The following is a 20,089-nucleotide window of genomic DNA, read 5'->3' as shown; positions in this document are numbered from 1 at the left end:
CACGTTTCGCAGCCGTAAAGTAGAACAGAAAGAACTGCCGCGTAGTATAGTCGTCCTTTTATTGATAGACGGATATCTCGCCTTTGCCATAGGTGACGTAAGTTGGCAAAAGCCAAACGAGCTTTTTGAATCCGTGCAGAGATTTCGTCAGACACCAACCCATCGGGGCTGATCAGACTTCCAAGATAAGTGAAGTTGTCGAAGCGTCGAACTACTTGACTTTCTATCCTTGGTCCAGGTTTTGACGCAAGCCAGTCCTAGAGTAACAATTTACATTTAGAGGTGAAGAAACGCATCTCAAACATCCTGACATTGTTACTCAGTGCTACCAAAAGACTCTGCATTTTGTCAGCATCTTCACCAAGCAGGATTATGTCATATGCGTATTCTAAGTCAATAAATGCCCCCTTGTATCATTATTTATGTTTTTAAATAAATAAATAACGGACCTCCTGGTAGGAGATCAATGCCCGAAAATTCAGTCGATGAGAAAGTTATTTCCAGCAGTAGGTCTGTGATGAAGTTAAACAAAAAGGGGGGTAGTGGACAGCCTTGTCGGACACCACTTGAGGTGGTGGGTAACTGTAGAGTAGCTGAAGGCCAGCTAAACTGTTCTCTAAAGTGTTAGGCCCATCGTTTTAAACGTCTGGGCTGAGAGCGAATTAGAATTTCGTCTTTTTCCGAGATATTCTCGCTTACACTTGACTTCCTAATAGCAAAATGTCATCAAGTTAGTAGCATTGACATGTTATTAGTTAATAAACCCTATCACTAAATTCTAAACTTTATATATATATTAGAGTAACCAAGATGAGTGTATCCTGTGCTTAATACAATCCATTATGCTGCCCTGTTATAAATATAGGATACAGAAATTCTGTTATTCGCTGTTTCGAAGCACCTAATGTGAAATGAACATTCCTTCCACAAAGCATAGGATTTCGTGCCAAGGTAAATTTTCCTGTGGTTTTTTGACTCAATCTATATGATTTTGGACATTTATTGTATAACTGATACACTTGCAATTAGTCATAATGGTCGCAATAAAATATTAATAGAAGTCTCCCCTAGTCTAAGGCTTTAGGATTGTAGACTACTGAAATGCGGTCTTAACGTATCAAAAGTGATTGTATGAAATTCCACTAACGTTATCTGAAATATTTTAAACTATTGTCCTGTTTTCACACAATTCTACTTGTTTGTTTCTTAACCGTTTTCAATGTCTGTGAAGCTACGGCGATTCAATTCAGTCTGATATAACTGATTTAATCTAGTTTACGTATTTTTCATGCGTTTTAAAATTAGTGTGCCAATTCCAGCATAGAACTCGGTCTGACGTCTATTTTACTTTTTTATCTGGACTTCATTTGCCAATTGGTCGATTCATGTTCCTATTTTAGGCCAAGAAACAACGTATATTCACCAATGGTCACATTCTTCGGCAAACTAAGTTGTAAATTTCATACCTCTATTAATTTTCTCGGAAGAACCCGTCAATCATCTGAGCTACTATATGGAATTCATCCTGTCTTGTGTGCGCTTACGTTTCGTCATCGTGATATTTATCGGTTGTACGTTAAGGACACATTGAGCAACTGCAAAGATCCTGACAATCTCGTAGAGATATCAACATTTCAAATAACCGAAAAAGCACTCAAGTATGGAATACCAGTAACTCGGGTACCAGTCGAAAAGCTCAAAGAACTAAGTAATTCAAGAGCCCATCAGGGCGTGATACTTGAAGTTTCTCCTACCACCATACAGTCTATTTCAGACTTGTCAATTAAGAATTTGTTATTTTCTTGGAATAATTTATCAGGCAATTTACCATACGCAAAAAAATATCATAGACCTACTGTTCTACTTCTGGATCATATGATGGATACCATGAATTTTGGGAACATATTGCGTTCAGCGGCATTCTTTGGTATATCTGCGGTAATACTATCTACTTCTCCGTGTGTCAGCCCATCACCTCTAATCAGTAAAATTAGTGTTGGTGCAATGGAAAGTATCCTATTTTATAGGCTAACTGATACTGTAATGGATATGAAGTCCTTATCAAATGCTGGATTTTTGATAGTTGGTACTTGCGGGGAAAGTCAACTTCCATCAAGTAAAGTTTCGAAATCTACAGATCTGCTGAAACCTGATGAGGTACTGACTATTCTGTAATTAATGTAACAGATTCACCACTATTTTCAGCGACGGTACCGCTCAACAATTTGTATTGAGTACTGAATTAATTACTTAGTAGTTGGATCAGCTGAGAGACCATCATTGCCAGGACTAACACAGGCCATCAAGCCTCCTGTCCTTTCCAAACTGAAACTGAAACTGAAACATATAAACTGTGTGAAACCATGTGCTTCATTTTTTGGTCCTAACATTTGTAAAACATTATTATCGATGCTCAGTATCTGTCAAACTATTCGTGCAAATATTGACGAATATTCGCATTTATTCATAAAACAGTTTCCCATGCTTTGACATATAAATATAAGAAGGGGTTCTTTGTGGATATCATAGTAATTTCAATAGTTGAGATCATGAGTCAATTTAAGCTAGACCACCATGGAAAATCTGGAAGCACTGAACAGCCGTTTCTTCCCAGTATGGGACTCCTCAGCAGTGCGCATCCACGATCCCACCTCGCGAGATTTGAACCCAGGATCTTTGGTCTCGCGCGCGAATGCTTAACCTCCAGACCACTGAGCCGACATCCAACGATGTTAATGTCTAACTTCAACCGATCCACGAAATCGAGTGACACATCCACCATTGTCTTCAGTGAGTTACTATCTCACAACAGACCCGGTTGAACTTCACTGGTCACTGCTTCTCACTAGAACTCCAGGAAATACCTCTTGAAGCCAGTCACTAGTGTGCATATGTTGATTAATATCAGAAGGGTTTTTGTGGATAACTATAGTAATCTTAATAGTTGAAATCATGAGTCAATTGAAGCTATACCACCATGGGAAACCTGGGAGCACTGGATGGCCGTTTCGTCCCATTGTGGGACTCCTCAGCAGTTAGACACTAACACCGTTGGATGCCGGCTCAGTGGTCTAGAGGTTAGGCGCTCGCGCGCGAGACTGATAAGTCCTGGATTCGAACCTCACGAGGCGGGATCGTGGATGCACACTGCTGAGGCGTCCCACAAACTAAGCCAAAAAATTAACGGTGATTTACTGGATGATATCCAGTAGGGTAAAAACATTTAGTAACAGCACAACCAAGCAGATTTTGAGGGCTTTATGCAGTAAATTAGTTAATTTATTATTTTGAGAAGAAAGTAACCGAACAGTATAGACCCAACGTTGCAAATTTGTTTTTATGCAGAACCAGATTATTCCCAGGTTATGTAGAAACCTTTGTAACAAAATTATTGTTTCAATGTTTGTAGTCAGATTATATTATTATCCTGTAATTATCCCACTGTTTGTAATTACTTCAGGTAGGCGCTAATAATGACAACACAGGAGTTTACCCTAGACCTCTGATATTAGCCCTGGGAAGTGAATCACGGGGTCTCAGTGAAAATGTTTTAAATTCTTGCGATTTATTACTGCGTATACCAGGTTATGGAGATTCAACCAAATTAAATCAATGTATATCACAAACTATCCCATCATCTTTAAATGTATCCGTTGCTGCTGGTATTTTATTATATCAGTTAACTATGTTTCGGCATGGACACGAAGCTGCTAACAAATCATCTTTTATTTCCCATACTGAATAAATCCTCTTCAATCTGTTTATGAGATTATTTTCATAATTTATGTACATATATATCTTGCATCGATTCTAATTTCACCTTCGTAGTGTACATAGTTATATTCAACCAGAAGTCATATTTTTTGGAACATCTTACTCTGGTTTCAAATAAATTGATATTATTAATTTCTTCTGCTTTTTTGTCTGAATTTCGGTGAAATGCAGTTTTTATTTGCATTTACTTAAATGTTCGTAGACTTATTATTATTTTACAAGTTCAGTACTACCAACTATCTAACCATTCCATACTAGGTACTCTAATAGAGTTAAAAATCCCTGTAAATATTGAAATGGTGTCAAGCATTACCATTTGTTTTATTGGCAAATAAAACGATACCATCGATGCATTATATGTTTAAGCTATGCTTTTTGAAAATTTGTCTCCATACGTAGGGAATTTTTACTTAAACTTTGACCAAGTAATGGTGTTAATTGTGTCCATATGGATAATTTCTTGTTTTCTATTTACAAACACTGACTTGTTCACCATTTTTTTGCTACTGTGGTTTATCCTAGCTTATTAATTAAGCATTTACCACTCAGAGCTCACATCTTAATAAACAATAAATCATGATTTGGATTTTTTGACCGCTCCATAAAATGAAAGATTAGAAATGTGCAGGAATTAATTTTATTAAAAAAATTGAAATAAATCGGATTCCATTCTTGTGATTAAAAACCACTTATGAAGAATTGATCCAATATAGAGTATTGTTGTTTAAACAACAATAGACAGTCAACTTTTACGATTTCTCCATATTTCGTTCAAAAAATGATTATACTATTGCCGTTAGTGAATAGGCAGATTTGTTTTCAGTAGGCCATAGCGATTTATGGGAGTTATCTTGATTTTCTGAAGTAGTCTTTGAGTTGTTTGTTGGAAACACTTGAGTAAAAACGTATTGATTGTAGGGTAAATCATCTAATTCACCTGTTTGAAAAATTTACTAAGAGTTTCCTAACATGATGACATTTCGCATATCTCTACTTCGTGATATCTACCTTCATTCAACTTTCTTGTAACTCGTTAAAGATCATCGTTCCATTTTCACTTGACATTTTGGGTCTAACTTGTTAGTGTTTGTACACGGGTGTTACTAAAACAAGTAGGTAATGTTATCATAAGGTTAGAAACTAACTTATCATAATACATTTGACGAATTTATAAGAACACTACCCCTCAAAGATTATAACTATTCATAATGATGTTTTACTAATGATCAGTTTTTCACCAAACAAGTGTACACTTTGTTATATCAAATGTAGATTAACTTGTGTTTTATGTCGCACCTAAAGGTTGTAGATATTCACCAACTTTTTTCCCTTAACTTACAAACGGATTATGGAAAGCGAACAAAATAGTGAAATTTTGCTCCCACCATCTGCTTTTCTTACCTCAAATCCTAATCATTTTAATTACCCTCAGAATGTGAACAATGATGCTGAACGCACTAATTCGATACTAAGCAGTAGGAGCACTAGAAAATTGTCAATAAATTCGATTATTCCTAAGTAAGTAATCCAAAAAGTGATTGTAAATGCTCTTTTAGAGTTGTATATATCTGAATTGTGTAACAGTGTTAATGGTTAATGCACATTCCTATGCATCAACTTGTTCGTTAAATCAAATCCCCTCGTGTTATAATTTCTCTTATTACTACCTAGCTACTCCTGAACACTACTTCACTCGACAAGTCCCCAAACCAGAACACGGCTGAACAGGAACACAATTATATTACAAATAAAAAGGTTGGATGTAAGTAGGAATCACGATAAGAGAAGCGTTAGTATACTCACAGTTTTTACATATGAGGATTCTAGAATCTTCCCCAAGTATCCACTAGCACCGATTGGATAAGAAATAACCAATCAGCGTGCCCCAACCCAATCCTGCATGGAACGTGCTTTAATCCAATCTATATTGTGCTAACACCTCTCATGAATCATATTCCTCGTGTAAACAAACGACAATCATTCAAATACTTATTCATAATATTCATATATTCCTTCCGTTATGTCTGCTACAGACATTACTGTTACTGGTACAACTGATTGGTTTGAGGTTTCTCTAGGAGTCTAAATGGTTTCGTTGCTATTACAGTGATATCAGATGTTGTTTCTAGCCATGAACATGTAGAATATCCACTTATTTGTAAAGACACGTTCTGCCAGTTTCACCACTAACCAGGAAAGTTGTGGACAGACTTCTTGGATGTACGTGTGGCTTGACCTGGAAAGATTTTTTCTTGTCGTAGACTCAGGTGGATGAACAAAACTCCACCAAATTGTGTTTCATAGATTTATTAAAAATAAGTTACATTAATTTGTTTGCAGATTAAATAAAGATTCAGTCGATCTAAACGATGATGGTCATTTTGATCGAATCAATTCAGAAGACATACAATTCAATTACATCAACAAGTTTGTTAATGAACTGAAACAAGAAAATGAATATCTTTTACGAAGTCAGACAAAAGCTTTAGACGAATTGAATAAAATACGAGGATATATTGGATTGGGTAGAGTTTCATCTAAAAATACATTTAATGGAGATTCTTTTGAACAACATAAATGTATTTGCGATAGAGAACTATTAGAAAAGGTGATATGTATAAATTTTTAACTAAATGGCTTCAATTAGACTAAATGTTTTCGATTTGTAATCTATGTCTTTTTTTGCCTACCACTTTCTATTTATTAATGACCTTTGTTTTCATCAAATTCCTAATCTAAATGTAGGTTTCAAGAGTTAGAATAACTTTTTTTAACGTTTCCAACAAATAATTGAATTAAAGGTCTAGCTATCAACGTATAATATCACTTGTTCTTTTAAAAAAATGATGTAATATTCATGTTGTAAAATAAATGGTTTGTTAACGGTTGGTGAGTTATTAGGGGTTTCCCTAATCACCGGAAATGACTGAGTTATATGATCATTTGTACAAATTTGAGCGAATAGTTTCACAGAAATCGGACAGCGATCACAGTGAAGACATCTGTACAAACTATATTTGAATAATCTCGAGGACTGAAACTCAAATGATTCCAACGTTCATTTCTGGGGAAAACATTTGGGTAGTTGGATGTGAAGTTGAAGGAGCATAAATAGTGTTTGGAACATGCCTATAAATCCACACTAGATTTCAGTAAGTTAGAGGATATATCTATAACTGCACTATACTCATTAGAAACAGGATACAAAACCTACTTCAAAAGAACCGAAATTCTTCAGAAAAGTTTTGGCATTCATTCATAAAGAAAGACTAACACTAGAATCAATCCCTATATTGGTAAATAAGAAAAGTATGAGTAGAAAAATGCATCGTGATAACTGTTAATGAACAAACAAATTTTCGAACCTTGTCATCTACCCTATCTATACCATCTGTAGTTGAATTCCAGCTAAAAGACCGACGCCTAGTAATTCAGTCAGTTATCATAATTGGAATACGCCTACAATCATTTTCAATGTTTAACATCACAAATAACTATTACTGTTCGCATCCTATATACATGTTACGACTACCTAAATTCACTCAAATGTACTTGTGGATTTATAGTAAGTGAAAATGATATGTCCCTGATTCTAGTCAGAGGTTTCATTTACCCTATAAACTCTTAATTTAACAATAACATAAAGATATACATGCACAGGCTTATTCCTATCTCACATCGCGAAAATATTCCACATATAACGACTCACTATATTACTATAAACGTAATTAAACAGGTTTTTAGCATAGTTTGGTCTGCAAACTTTACTTGTCTTAAGTAGTTTTTCTCTTAATTATTTCTCTGCAGAATCTTAAATCATTTGGCTAGAAGGAATGCTGGAACTATTGTAATATCAATCGTTGAGACTGTTCAGACATAATTTTCACATCATGACTGAGTTAGCTTGGTTATATACATCTTTGCCTTAAAACTATTAATTGCCATATGTTGATTAGTATCAAAAGAAACGTTACACTCTCTACCACTCGCCTTGTTACGTATATATTGAGATCCTTTCGAAACAGATGATCTGATCACTTTTTTGGTATAATTAGAGGAAATAGTTACAATAAATGTCATCTTGAAGCAATATTCTTTTGGACGGATTCCTTTCACACCTTAACCTTGTATATTTCAATGTAGCATTTTTTTTGATGGTCTTCTGAAGTCTAGTTCTTTTTTTGACCTCAGAATAAACTGCTTCAGCAATTCACTAGCCTCTATTTGGAATTCGGTATGGTCCTTTTCATTTTGTCATTTAAAATCATAACAGAATCACCTAGATTTGTCATTATATATTTTTCAAATTCTTTTCATCTTCTAGCTGAAACATTTGGAAAATAAAAATTCTGAGTTAAATCTTCAACTTGAACAAATGAATGATCGAATGAGTAGTTTGGAGACAGTTTTAGAAATTCAAGAAAAACAGTTGTCCAGAGAAAGTAATAATGAGGTGCTACCTATTAACAATAAGTAAGTTTCACTATCTTTTTAGAAATTGTACAGACTATTGCATTTTTACTCGATGTATTCCGTTTATATGAAATAGTAACATGATTATGAATCACGTTTGACTAACTAAATAATTAAGACCGAATCGTATGAATGATCAAGATTTATTTGACACGAATACAAACTGACTGACATAAGCAGTAGAAAGTTAGAATACGATCCCCAGTTTACAATATTGCTTTCTTTATATTCCTTATATATTTCATTCCAACAATCTGCCCAAGAAAAATACGAATACAATTGTCTAACTAAATAAAATAGCTACTCAATGAGAATCACTTCAACCAACAATCCAGCGATCTTTCGTTTATTCAAAATCAAATTTCAGTTTGTTACATAATAATATCGTCACGTTATCTATGAGAGTTCCTATTGAACAAAAAGTTATATACTCTCTGTACATCTTAAAATATATCACATATAGGCTGATACCGAAAATCATTCCAATCATGAAAATATTTGTAATTGAGAGTTGCCCACCGATCTTTAACGTGAATATGTGCTAGCTTCATTTAGATTCCTAATCATATCGACGAAAGCAAAATTATGTTCTACATTGTGTCTTACTATTTCTTGGCAAAGAGTTTTAAGATATTTTACTAATCCTTTTCCATTCATAAGGAGAGTCTGCCAAATTGAAGAATGGACGTTAACCAATCACTAATCCTTACAATGTTAATAAACACTAGTCTGCACCTCAAATGGTCGTAAATAGTAACCGACTCCGCTTGTATATAGCTATTACGGATTACGTATTCATTATTTTACATAGTACAATAATCATCAACAGATGTAGGTATAGCCTACCAGTGATACGTATCAATCCAAGTTATCATATATAAGAGATGGTAAATTATTAGGAAAGATGAAGAGAAAATAAAATAAATAGTACTGGAACTAGCAAAGTTAATAAGTAAAAAAGCCACTAACAGTTATAAAATAATATTATTGAGATGGTTTTCAAGTTATACGACGTAAACCGTAGATCTTAAATATTTTCACCACAAATGAAAAGTTTTTCCCTACCTACATGACTCAGGCCAACAGTTAACAACTTCTTGAACTGATTGTAGTGCCGCGATTCGTTAATCGTTCGTTTCGATAATCGATATAATTCTAACCTTAACGGCGCGTAAAATCAGAAGACAAAGGATAGCAGCAACTACAGTTTATTGTCGAATAACTCAGGTCAGAAAGTTAACAACACCTGAGCGAATATGAACGAGCGAGTGAACAGGCGAATAAGCGAAGAAAGCGAACGAGGCGGAAATGACATGCAGTGGAGATGGCTGAGAAGCCAACTCGAGAGCGAAGCGAAAGATAATGCGTATTGGAGATGGCTGGGAAGCCAACTCGAGAGCAAAGCAAAAATAATGCGCATTGGATGTTGGCTGGGAAGCCAACTCGATTTAAGCAAGCGTTAATCAACATTTATAGTCAGACAAAAATGAATGACAGACGTGATAGGTAGGATAAGAAGGGTACATACACATGCGCTCATATAACAAGGTAGTCAAGGTTAGTAAGCGAATAATTAACAAGATCAAAATATGACTCTAATGGATAGGCGAATTGGCTTGGCCAGTAGCTAGGATAAAGTATATGGGCTTAACAAATAAACTGATACTACATGATCTTATATCTCTATCTAGCCGCTTCTATACTCTTACAAACCTAATTCTTTGCTAACTAACATAGTGAATCATGGTAGAAGGTGGTTAGATGTGCAAGACAAAAGTCTCAATCAGTTTAGTCAACTAAGATTCACAATCTATCCAACCAATTGATCATCTCTATCTTACACTGTCTGTCTTACCGTAACATTTTCACTTGATGGTTCCACCGTATGCAAGCAACAATTCAAAGACACATTACAACACTTTTAATCTGTACATATTACCTACTTTTAGAAGCCACTTTTAACATCCATATATGAAAAAAGAGCGAATTAACCAGACTATAAACTCAACTTTTGACAAATAATTGGATATCTTACCTCCCTCACAGGCAGCGTAACTTTACAAAGGGCAAAAAAGACACTAATATCTTCAGCTTGAATTCATCAATCACGAACTTACCATGATTGATAAAGTTATCATGATATGTGAAAAGACTAATTCTCTTAGTTGGCCCAATTCCTATTCTCAGACCTAAAAACACATATCATTCATTTACGATCACTCATTGTGTTCTGAAAAATATCTCTCAGTATCTTCATTACTGAAGATTATTTTGTGTACATACTTCACGATGAGATAAATTCTTTATAGGACATGTTTACATATAAAGTCGAGAAAACTGAATTTTTCTAAGAGGTGTATATGCATACTTAAATCATGAAGGCAGAAAACACTAACTCACATCAACTGACGTTAATAATAGTAAAGCTTCACAGTAGGAAAATACGAAGCTTTCCTTGTGTAATTCGATTTCCTCTTCATATACACACTTTTGACATATTCACATCCTTTTATTGGAATTTTAGTTGGAGATTTTTCTCTGAAAATATCTTTTTAAACTATCATCATATATGTACCTGGTTGGTCAGTTTGTAGCTCTTTTACCAAAGATAAATCATCATTTGATTGCATAATCTATCGTATTGAATTCATGTCTAAATATCACATGGTCAAATTGTGTTTATTTCTGACTATCATTTGTTACTATAGATGCTTCGTTTCAGTTATATTAATAATTCTCATGTGCAGTATAGATTCATTTAGCAAATATAAATTTAAATTAGGTCTGGAAAAGTGGAAAATTTACTCTGCACATGGCGTAGACATGTTTTACGCTTACTTATTGAAATAGAAAATCTGAAGTCTGAAAATTCCCATACTGTAACCAAATCAAAACGTGCCTATGAAAAGCTACTTTCAGAATTTGAATCTTTAAAAGCAACTTTAGAAGCAACTGAATTTAAACTGAAAGCTAACGAATCCGCACTGAACGTAGAACGTAATAAAAGACAGGTAAGTAGAAGATTTATCTGTAAGAAATAATAACGAAATTAAATAATTAAAATTCTATGCTTTTTTATGTTGATTAAAACCAGTATATGCTATTAGATTCAATATCGTGAAGTATACTCATAAAAAAGGAAACTTCCAGAATAATAATAATAACATAGTTGTGAAAGCATGATCCGAAATACTGAGATTGTTACTCTCCTCGAAAATGTCTTCGAGTTAGTAAGTACACGTATATTTGTCTAACAACTTTCGTTGTATCAGGTTCTTAAAAGTAGCAGGTTTAACCCACATATATTCTGTTATATTTTGCCAGATACCTTTTGTCAATATACTATGACACCTATTTTTAAGTATGTAGAAAAACGAACCCGATTGTTTGGTTGTACCCTCATCGTATTAGTGTTTTTTGTTAAACTTATTTTAAAATGAAAATGTCCGGTAAAAAATAACCAATAATAGGTAGCGTTTCTGTGAAACTTTAAATGTTCTTAACTTTACACTCATCTATAAACTTAGCTTTCATATCATTTATATAATTAGTAGACTGTCGGCTAGTAATTAACTCCACCTGTGGCTGTCCTAGGGCTACTGCCGGTCCTAAACCCGAGTAAAGAATGACGGTTTGGCATGGGGTCGGTAACCCCATCCCGTAAAAAACAACCTTGCTCAAAAAACGCCAACCATATTAAACAATTTAAACTATTTAAACTCTGCCTTGGGAGTTAAAGGAAGAATTATGACGCCTCAGGATGATTGCCGAGATTCTTCGAAAGTCACGGGACCGACGCCACTTCTCACAACCAGAACAACAACTTTCACAGGTACATGGAACGTCCGGACAATGTGGGAGACCTGGTAAACCAGTCAAATAGCAATAGAAATGATGAGATACAAATTGACAGTGAAACCTATTGGACCCAAGCTGGACAGCAAAGGTTAGATACGAGAGAGATGCTGCTGTACTCCGTTCACGAAGAGAAAAATGATCCACACACTCATAGAGTTGCTCTAATGCTGTCCAGAGAAGCATGAAATGCGCTCGTAAGGTGGGAATCTCACGGATCCAGAATTATCAAAGCATCATTCAAAACAAAGTAGGAGGGGATCACAATGAATGTTATCCAATGTTATCCACTCACCAATGATAGCAACAAAGATGATAAAGATCAGTTCTACTTGAGGCTGCAATGAATCATGAAGAATTGCCCAAGAAAGGACCTCACAATCCTGATGGGAGACCTAAATGCTAAAGTCGAAGTGGACAACACCGGATATGAAGATGTAATTGGACGACATGGACTGGGAGAGAGAAATGAAAATGGGGAGAGATTTGCAAATATATGTGCATTCAACAAATTAGTTATAGGCGGCACAATATTTCCACACAAACTAATACACAAAGCTACATGGATCTCACCGGACCACAATACAGAGAACCAGATAAATCATATTTGTATCAGTAAACAATTCCGAAGGACAATGGGAGATGTGAAAACTAGGAGAGGAGCTGACATGGCTTCAGGTCATAGTAATCAGCCAATCATAAACTCTATATGTGACTTTTCACTTTTATGATGTTTCTGGCAAAACTTCTAGTGAACGCTGATTGATTCCTAAGCTTTTGTTGTTTCTTGCGAGAGATTTTTTGGATCACCTTAATAGAATCCAACTGATGAGTCATAATTTTTTCTTTCTGTATTCCACTGCTACCCAAAATCTAACTTTGATCTAGCTTGCAACTATATGGCAATATCAAGCCAACCTGGTTAGTGTACACTTTATGCTGAAAGAAACTGATCGACTCTAATTCTTAACATCAACAACAGAAAAAGTACAAATCCTTACAAATTCAAATGTCTTTGTTTGAGTAGTACAGTCAATGAACACAAAAACCTAATAAAATGAATTAACAGGGCTTTTTTGAGACATATATAATAGTGAATTGATGATTTTGATAAGTCGTACGATAAAATACCATTGGAAAATAATCCGTTAATTTCATTATCATATTTCTCAAAGTAATTCTATTCGCTAATTTTTGTTATTAGGGATTTGAAAAAGATTTGGAAAGTTTGCATTCAAAATTAGCAATGACTCAATCAAATTTAACCGAATCTCGTGAAAATTACAAGAAATTCGCTTTAAGTACAAAACAAAATCTTGATCAAATTGTAAAAGCTATACAAACGTTTATGAATTGGCCAGAATCCGGTTCAATGAATCAACAAAATCCAATAACAATATGCTCAGTTTTTCGTCGTTTAAGACATTTAGAAAGGCGTCTAGATTTTGCTAACTCTCGTCTTCCTGTTCTACGCACTCAGTTATTATTATCATCATCATTATCACATCGGAAAGCAAATGTAGACCAGTCAACGCAAGTCAGCTATGAATTAAAACATTGGATTGGTGATATTTTATCAGAATCAGAGAAAGAAGAGTAAGTCAAAGTCGGTTCTATTTAAATTCCTGTCAAATTAATATTTACAAATTCACTGAACAATTTATTATTCTGTTGTAATTAGATAATAACCGATGTTTCTGATTTATAACAGATGTTTGAATATCATTAGTCTTTCATTAACCTGTACAATCTCTTTGAATCTTTGTTCATTGCCGGTATTTGTAGTCTCACCAACGATCTTTCGTCACACATATCGATAATTTAACTTTTCCTATTTAAAAAGATTGAGACTTCGTTGTAAAAATGGCAGCTATTCTGAACAGTGTTACCTCTCTTTTGTTTATGATAAGAAAAAAAATGGTGTGTAAAATTCATAAAAGGAACTTGTTTTCTTTTTGCATTCTACAGTTGCATTGAAAATCAAAATCTTGTAAAGAAACAAAAAAAGTAGTATTTTGGTAAGTTTAAAGTCTAAATTAGATGTGACAAGAACGCTGAATAATAATCAACTAAATTTAATCTTGGTTACCTATATGTCCTTGCATAATAAAATAATGACATCTATACGCCCATAGCTTTTTGAGTGATTCCAATTCATCAACGATATATTTTGTTTTCTATGCAATAAAAATTGATATGCTAGATTTATGGTCATAAAATTATTATGTAATGATCACAGTCTGTACAATTTCTATATTTTTAAATAGGATTATTTCTCAGGCTCAAACCGAAGCAATTAAGGCTATAAAAGAGCGTGATCGAGCATTAGAACAGTTGTCCGATTATGTTAGATCATTTGATAATCGCGTTAAAGATGCTGAGAAAGCAGGTTTGTTTTAAATTTTAATTGCATGATATTATCTTAAGTTTGATCTATTCATATCTAATTCTTAAGTCATTCTGGAAGTGTAATAGTCATCAATACATGTGTATTCATGAATTTAACAGAATATTTCCCTTCATCTTGGGAAACAGTAGTATTATCAGTCATACTGTTGCGGTTAAAGCTCGCTAATAAAGGCGCGAAACTGTACGTAACCAATAAATCGAGTCTTATTTGAAAGAGATTAATCCATCTTCAATACTTACTGAAGCCACCTTAATCAATGTACATTACTTTCCTCCTGTTGAATAAAACCCATAATCTACTGTAATAACGGAAATCTATGTGTATATTCAGAAGTTCGGAGACTGTTCTGGAGTGCAGAAACTTGGTAATACTCCTAAACTAAAAAGATATTAATACAGCCAGATTTTTACATTTCAACGCAGGTTAGTGTAGAGTATAACTCTACCGTACATCTCACACTGAATGTCTTGTAATTGTACATTTTAAAAAATGATGACTATATTTGTAAAGTGGACTTATTCCATTGTTAATTTTCCCTTATCTGTTCTTAGTTGAAAAAGAATTATCAGAACTTCGGGAAGCAAACAGAATTTTGAATTTATCTTTACATGATGAACAAAAGGTCAGTTAGTTTCATTGATTAGAACTAAATCATAGCTATTTCTCACTAATTAATGTAAACATCTCAGTCCTGAAATTAAGTGATCAGTAGCGATCGGAATAGTTCAGTGGTAATCTTTCTAGTTAGTCCTAGGTGACTCTTGTTCATTTTTCTAAAGAAGCATTATTCCCCTCAAGATTATAAATCCACTTTATTCAAGAGTACCAATGCTTTCTACAGATTGCTTCTTATCGCTTAACGTCAAAGTGATTTTATTTAAACTCAGAGACTGATTAGTATAGGAATGGGTCTTGAGGAGAAATGTACGCCAAATATTGGTTATTAAAAATTAAAGTTCTATGTTTTTATAATGAAAAATAATTTCGTTTGTACGTAATGTCTACACAATGTAAGATCCTTACACATGAATTAATTCTAAAAATATTTAAACGTCTACAATATATATTACAACACTTAGTCTCTTAGTGTTAGATTTCTTCACACAACTTGTGCGTAACTTTTAAGTTTCTTGTACAAAATATTCAACCCAGACAGCATGTCTACGACTGAGTTGCTCAGTAGATGGTTAATTGTTAGTGACAACTTTTATCACTGATCAGATAAGACTGATCAATAATTACTTATTTCTTTTGCTTAACCTCTCTACCTCCCTCTCAGTGACTCATTATAAAATCTGTTTAAATCATGAAACCTTTTTGATACTACGTATCCAACAGTCCATTACTTTATTTCCATGTATGAACGCTTCTCATTAATGTTGTAGAAACTATACTTCAATGGGAAGAATTAGAATCAATTCACTATGTGCATTAGTCACTGTACTTATCTTTAGTTTCTTCAGTCCTGGTCAGTTTGGGAGTTGTTTTCGCAGTATAAATAAGGTTTTTTCTTCGACTTTTATCGGTTTACACTGCTTACAGTCTTGTTCTGTGAAAATTCATCCCTTAAAAGATGCTATCCAAACACCGCAAAAGTCATTCCTCTATATCATTAAAAATTTTAAAAAAATATGATTTCCCATCTCTGAGAAATATACAATTCCAGTTATATGTAGTACAAAGTTATCAAATCATATGGACAAGTTCTAATTTTTTAAGTAATTAAGCAAGAGTTTTTTTATTTTTACGGTTAACAAACCTATCTTTTCTATCATATCTATTAAATTTATTCCAATGGCAATATAAATACATTAAAGTAAAAGCCCTTACAAATTTCTTAATATTACTTCCAACTTTAAATATTATTTTACTTTATAATATACTTCTTATATCAGAAATTAAAAGAATGTTCAGATCAATTAAAAAGTGAAAAACTGACCAATAATGATCTAGAAAAAAAGTATATAGATGAAACTGAACATTTAAAAACTCAACTCTCTGAGACGGATATGAAGCTTACCAAAGCTTTAACGGAACTACGTCGTGCTGAACGCCGTGTTGATCGAGAGATTAATGAAAGAAAGTTACAGGTGACTTTAAAACTTTGTTTTCTTTTCTTAATAATGTTCTTTCATTTTCCTCCTCAATACGATTCTAGGTTATTATGAACCTTATCTGAATATAATAGTTGCTTATATTAAGCATTTTTAAACACTACTTCTGCTATTTTTCATATAATAGGATTACAGTGTACATTTGTGTGGTCACATAACTAAGAACATTGCCTACAAATGACTTATATTTGACATCAATACAAGCTAGGATAGCATTTTTCAGTTTATCAAACTAGTTATTTTATACACTTCATATGCTCATACCGAAACACCACTTACTTCAATTCACTATTTTTGCTGACATAAAATTAGTTTCGGAGGGGGAGCGGCTCTTCACAACAAAATGACACCAATTAATGATGTTATCATTGGTCGGATCCAAGTGCCCTAACGTTTCAGAAGGGTCCGTAAAACGTTTCAAGTCAAAGTTTAAGTTGTCAGGTGATGTTACTCAAAAGCTACTTGTGGCACAGATGCATCACTATTTTCCTCCGACTCTCAGGTGCTACCATACTATTTCCTGTTTTTTTCACCGCCTTCGTTTTCCTATTTTTACTTCATACAGGTGTTATGTTCAGGCCGAAAAACACTCGTTCCACATTCTAGTTACTTTCTTCCTGTGTATTTAGTTCCATGTAATAACATTTGTCTAATGTTGTAACTGTACATTGGACATATATCTAGTACTTCTAGGACACAATTTTCATAGGGATAAAGATTGTGCACAAAATTATATGAAGATCTTAAACTAGTGAGATGCATCTGAAAGCACATTGATCGTAGACAATTCCCCCACTTTTTGTCATTACAATTTTATCTGAATTTTTTTTCATTGGTTCAACACATAGATCAATAATATTGAAAACACCTATAAATCCAAAATTCAAACTCTAGAGAATGCACTTCATTCGTTTTATCCAGAACCTTATCGTTGCTATGGTAACAATACAGCGAAGTCATCAAATGTTATTCAAAAAATGACGAGTCCGATAGTACCTACATTTCCAAGCCATATTGGTAGGTTTATTTTATGTCGCTTAACTTCCTCACATTTTAGATCTCAATGAATCAATACGTAAACTTGACCAACTTGCTGATCGGCTAAATAGCGACTTGTCAAGCGATTCAGATGCTGAAAAAGATGTTGATCAGTGACTTGTAAAATTATGAAGCCTGTACATATTTTCATATTTTAGTTTGTCTCCACCACAATACACTACATTAAAAGTCTATTAATATAGGAAATGTTAATATACACATAACAAGCGGGAAATTCCTTAAATGTAATTCCTATTTATGAAGTTTTTGATAGTGTGCGAATCAGAAATCGCCAAATGATAATTGCATGTGATTGACCAAAAAATGGTTTTATTTTTCAAGGGGTACGATATAAACCACTGGTAGGTTTGATTTCCTAAAGAACAAATAAATAAATGGGTCCACATACAATCGATTCAGTTTAGTTAAATAAACTTCCTCACTCTCAATTTTTTTTCTCTTTGAGTAGTCGGGTTTATGTATGTATCAATAGCGATTCCAGAACAATTTTTACTTCGTCCACTAAAGGCAAATGGATTTGTATACTGCATGGTTTCATATGAGTAGTAATTAAGAGGTTAAAGTGTATTAGTAGAAAAACACTCCGATAACATTACGGGATCACAGCAAGAACGAAATGATTGGTTAGAAAATAATTATCGTGAAGTGAGTATTCTTTTTGACCCCAAACCATATAAACACAACTAAAAATATAAATACGCACATCCGGACATTACGATTTGCCTAAATGTTATCTATCGTAAAATTTGTTTCAGCATACAAATTGCTTAACCTACAGAGCTAATTACTCATACTGCATGTTTACTATATGATTTCCAGGGTTATCAGATATAAAAAGTAACTGTGAACTTAGCATCTAATCCAGTCAACATGTAGTAACTTTTTGTAACACCGTATCGACAAAACTGCGTCGAAATGAGATAGCTTTTCCTAAGGCCTCCTTGTGAGTTTTTCTAAACTGAATTTTCATAAACTGGTGTTTGTCTAAATATTCGGAGTAAAAAATTTCTAATTTAATGTAAATAAATCAACACTTCATTTTATTTTCGGCGAGCATAATGTCATACAAATTATCGGTTTCATTTAGGAATACTCTTATGTAAATAACGGTTGCTGGACAGGAAGATTTCTTAGCAAATCTTATTGCGTAGCTTTTACTTACTGTACAGTAATATTTATAAGTGAGCGCATTCTTCTCATTGGAAATTTCAAAATATGCACTATCCTAAATGTGAGAATTCCCAGAATTGTGACGATTTTATTGGGTCATCTTCAGATTTATTTGTAAACATGGAGTAGGTTTATTGTTTGACGAAATGTTCTCATGTGGACAAAGTATTCATAATCTGTTGAGTAATATCCGTGAGAGAGTTACTAGCATCAATAACAAGGTATTTTTCATCTTCTCCAAATGACTCTAATGTTTCTAGCTGACTTTCTATAAGTGAAGGGTGTATAAAATGTCCCTTGCGCTCACTGACCCGTTTTTGTAGCAGACTTTTATTTGCACTTAGCAACACAAAAAGTGTTCTTGTTGGATCATTTACATCGTTGCTACTGGATAAAATATTTCGGTAGGACTTTTTCAAAGCACTACATGCTAATATGGCATTCTTGTGTTGCATTAACTCATTTCTTAGGGACTGAAGCCATGGCAAACGATCTTCATCATTCAGCGGAATCCCCATAGACATTTTAACTCGATTCTTGTCAGAATGATAGTCATCACCTTCTATAAATGGCCAGTTAATTCGAATCGCCAACGAATTTCCTACTGTTGATTTTCCGCAACCACATGGTCCCATAATTACAATGATCATATTAATTTAGATTATATTGGACCTATAAGTAAAAAATTTGAGTCCAACGATTAGTATTGTTTTGATTACTGATAGAAACGAAAACTGTATAATGACTTCAACTACATTTAATGTGTCTAGCTTCAAAGCAACCTAATAAGGGCGAAACTCCACAAAAAGATTCGGTGTGGATTTATGCGAGAATGCAACCGACCAGTGCCTTTTTGAATATCCTGGGATAACAGTCAGTTTTCTACAAAACTATCTCAATTAATGAGACATTTCTCGAAGTCCAGCCCTTAATGTTACATTTTTCGCCAAAATTCATATCAAAGTTCACCTTTCACAATAATATCTCCAAGGTCACCCATTTTCTTCCCAGGATAATCAGCTTCTCTATGCAGTCGATCCAAATCAAAATACTAGTGTATGCATGAAAAACAATATTTTCGGGAAAATCAGACTGCAGTAAAAAGCGTTTCTAACAAGATAAATGGGTAATGTATACGTCTCCGTTGTCACTGAGATGTATGGTTACCGTCACTTTGATTCTAAAATGTAGTAAAAACTAGCAATTAATGTGGGGTGTTTTGGAAAACCTGAAT

General features: G+C 33.9%; 3 protein-coding genes across 3 annotated transcripts; 2 read left to right on the top strand and 1 right to left on the bottom strand.

The window, feature by feature from the left end:
- Positions 1–1,425: 1,425 nt before the first annotated feature.
- On the top strand, positions 1,426–3,745 carry Smp_018480 (putative rrna methylase; the record flags this gene model as incomplete). The annotated part of the gene is made up of 2 exons (XM_018798932.1): positions 1,426–2,157; positions 3,461–3,745. The coding sequence occupies 2 exons, from the start codon at positions 1,426–1,428 to the stop codon at positions 3,743–3,745; spliced, it is 1,017 nt and encodes a 338-aa protein (XP_018650771.1).
- Positions 3,746–5,122: 1,377 nt separating this feature from the next.
- Smp_018490 (putative coiled-coil alpha-helical rod protein 1 (Alpha helical coiled-coil rod protein)) lies at positions 5,123–17,860 on the top strand (the record flags this gene model as incomplete). The annotated part of the gene is made up of 10 exons (XM_018798929.1): positions 5,123–5,292; positions 6,115–6,382; positions 8,099–8,247; positions 11,030–11,258; positions 13,307–13,698; positions 14,370–14,491; positions 15,064–15,134; positions 16,408–16,602; positions 17,475–17,643; positions 17,684–17,860. The coding sequence occupies 10 exons, from the start codon at positions 5,123–5,125 to the stop codon at positions 17,779–17,781; spliced, it is 1,863 nt and encodes a 620-aa protein (XP_018650770.1). The 3' UTR covers positions 17,782–17,860.
- Positions 14,060–19,528, bottom strand: Smp_018500 (putative gluconokinase). Its single transcript, XM_018798928.1, has 2 exons — positions 18,849–19,528; positions 14,060–14,089 (listed from the first exon to the last, which is right to left on the bottom strand). Exon 1 carries the CDS (start codon positions 19,503–19,505, stop codon positions 19,008–19,010), a length of 498 nt encoding a protein of 165 aa, XP_018650769.1. The 5' UTR covers positions 19,506–19,528; the 3' UTR covers positions 14,060–14,089; positions 18,849–19,007.
- Between the last annotated feature and the right edge of the window lie 561 nt (positions 19,529–20,089).

Source organism: Schistosoma mansoni, chromosome 3 (genome assembly GCF_000237925.1).
Source record: "Schistosoma mansoni strain Puerto Rico chromosome 3, complete genome".
NCBI lineage: Eukaryota > Metazoa > Platyhelminthes > Trematoda > Strigeidida > Schistosomatidae > Schistosoma > Schistosoma mansoni.
Note: the sequence above shows the minus strand (reverse complement) of the source record. Positions and strands in the feature narration are given on the sequence as shown.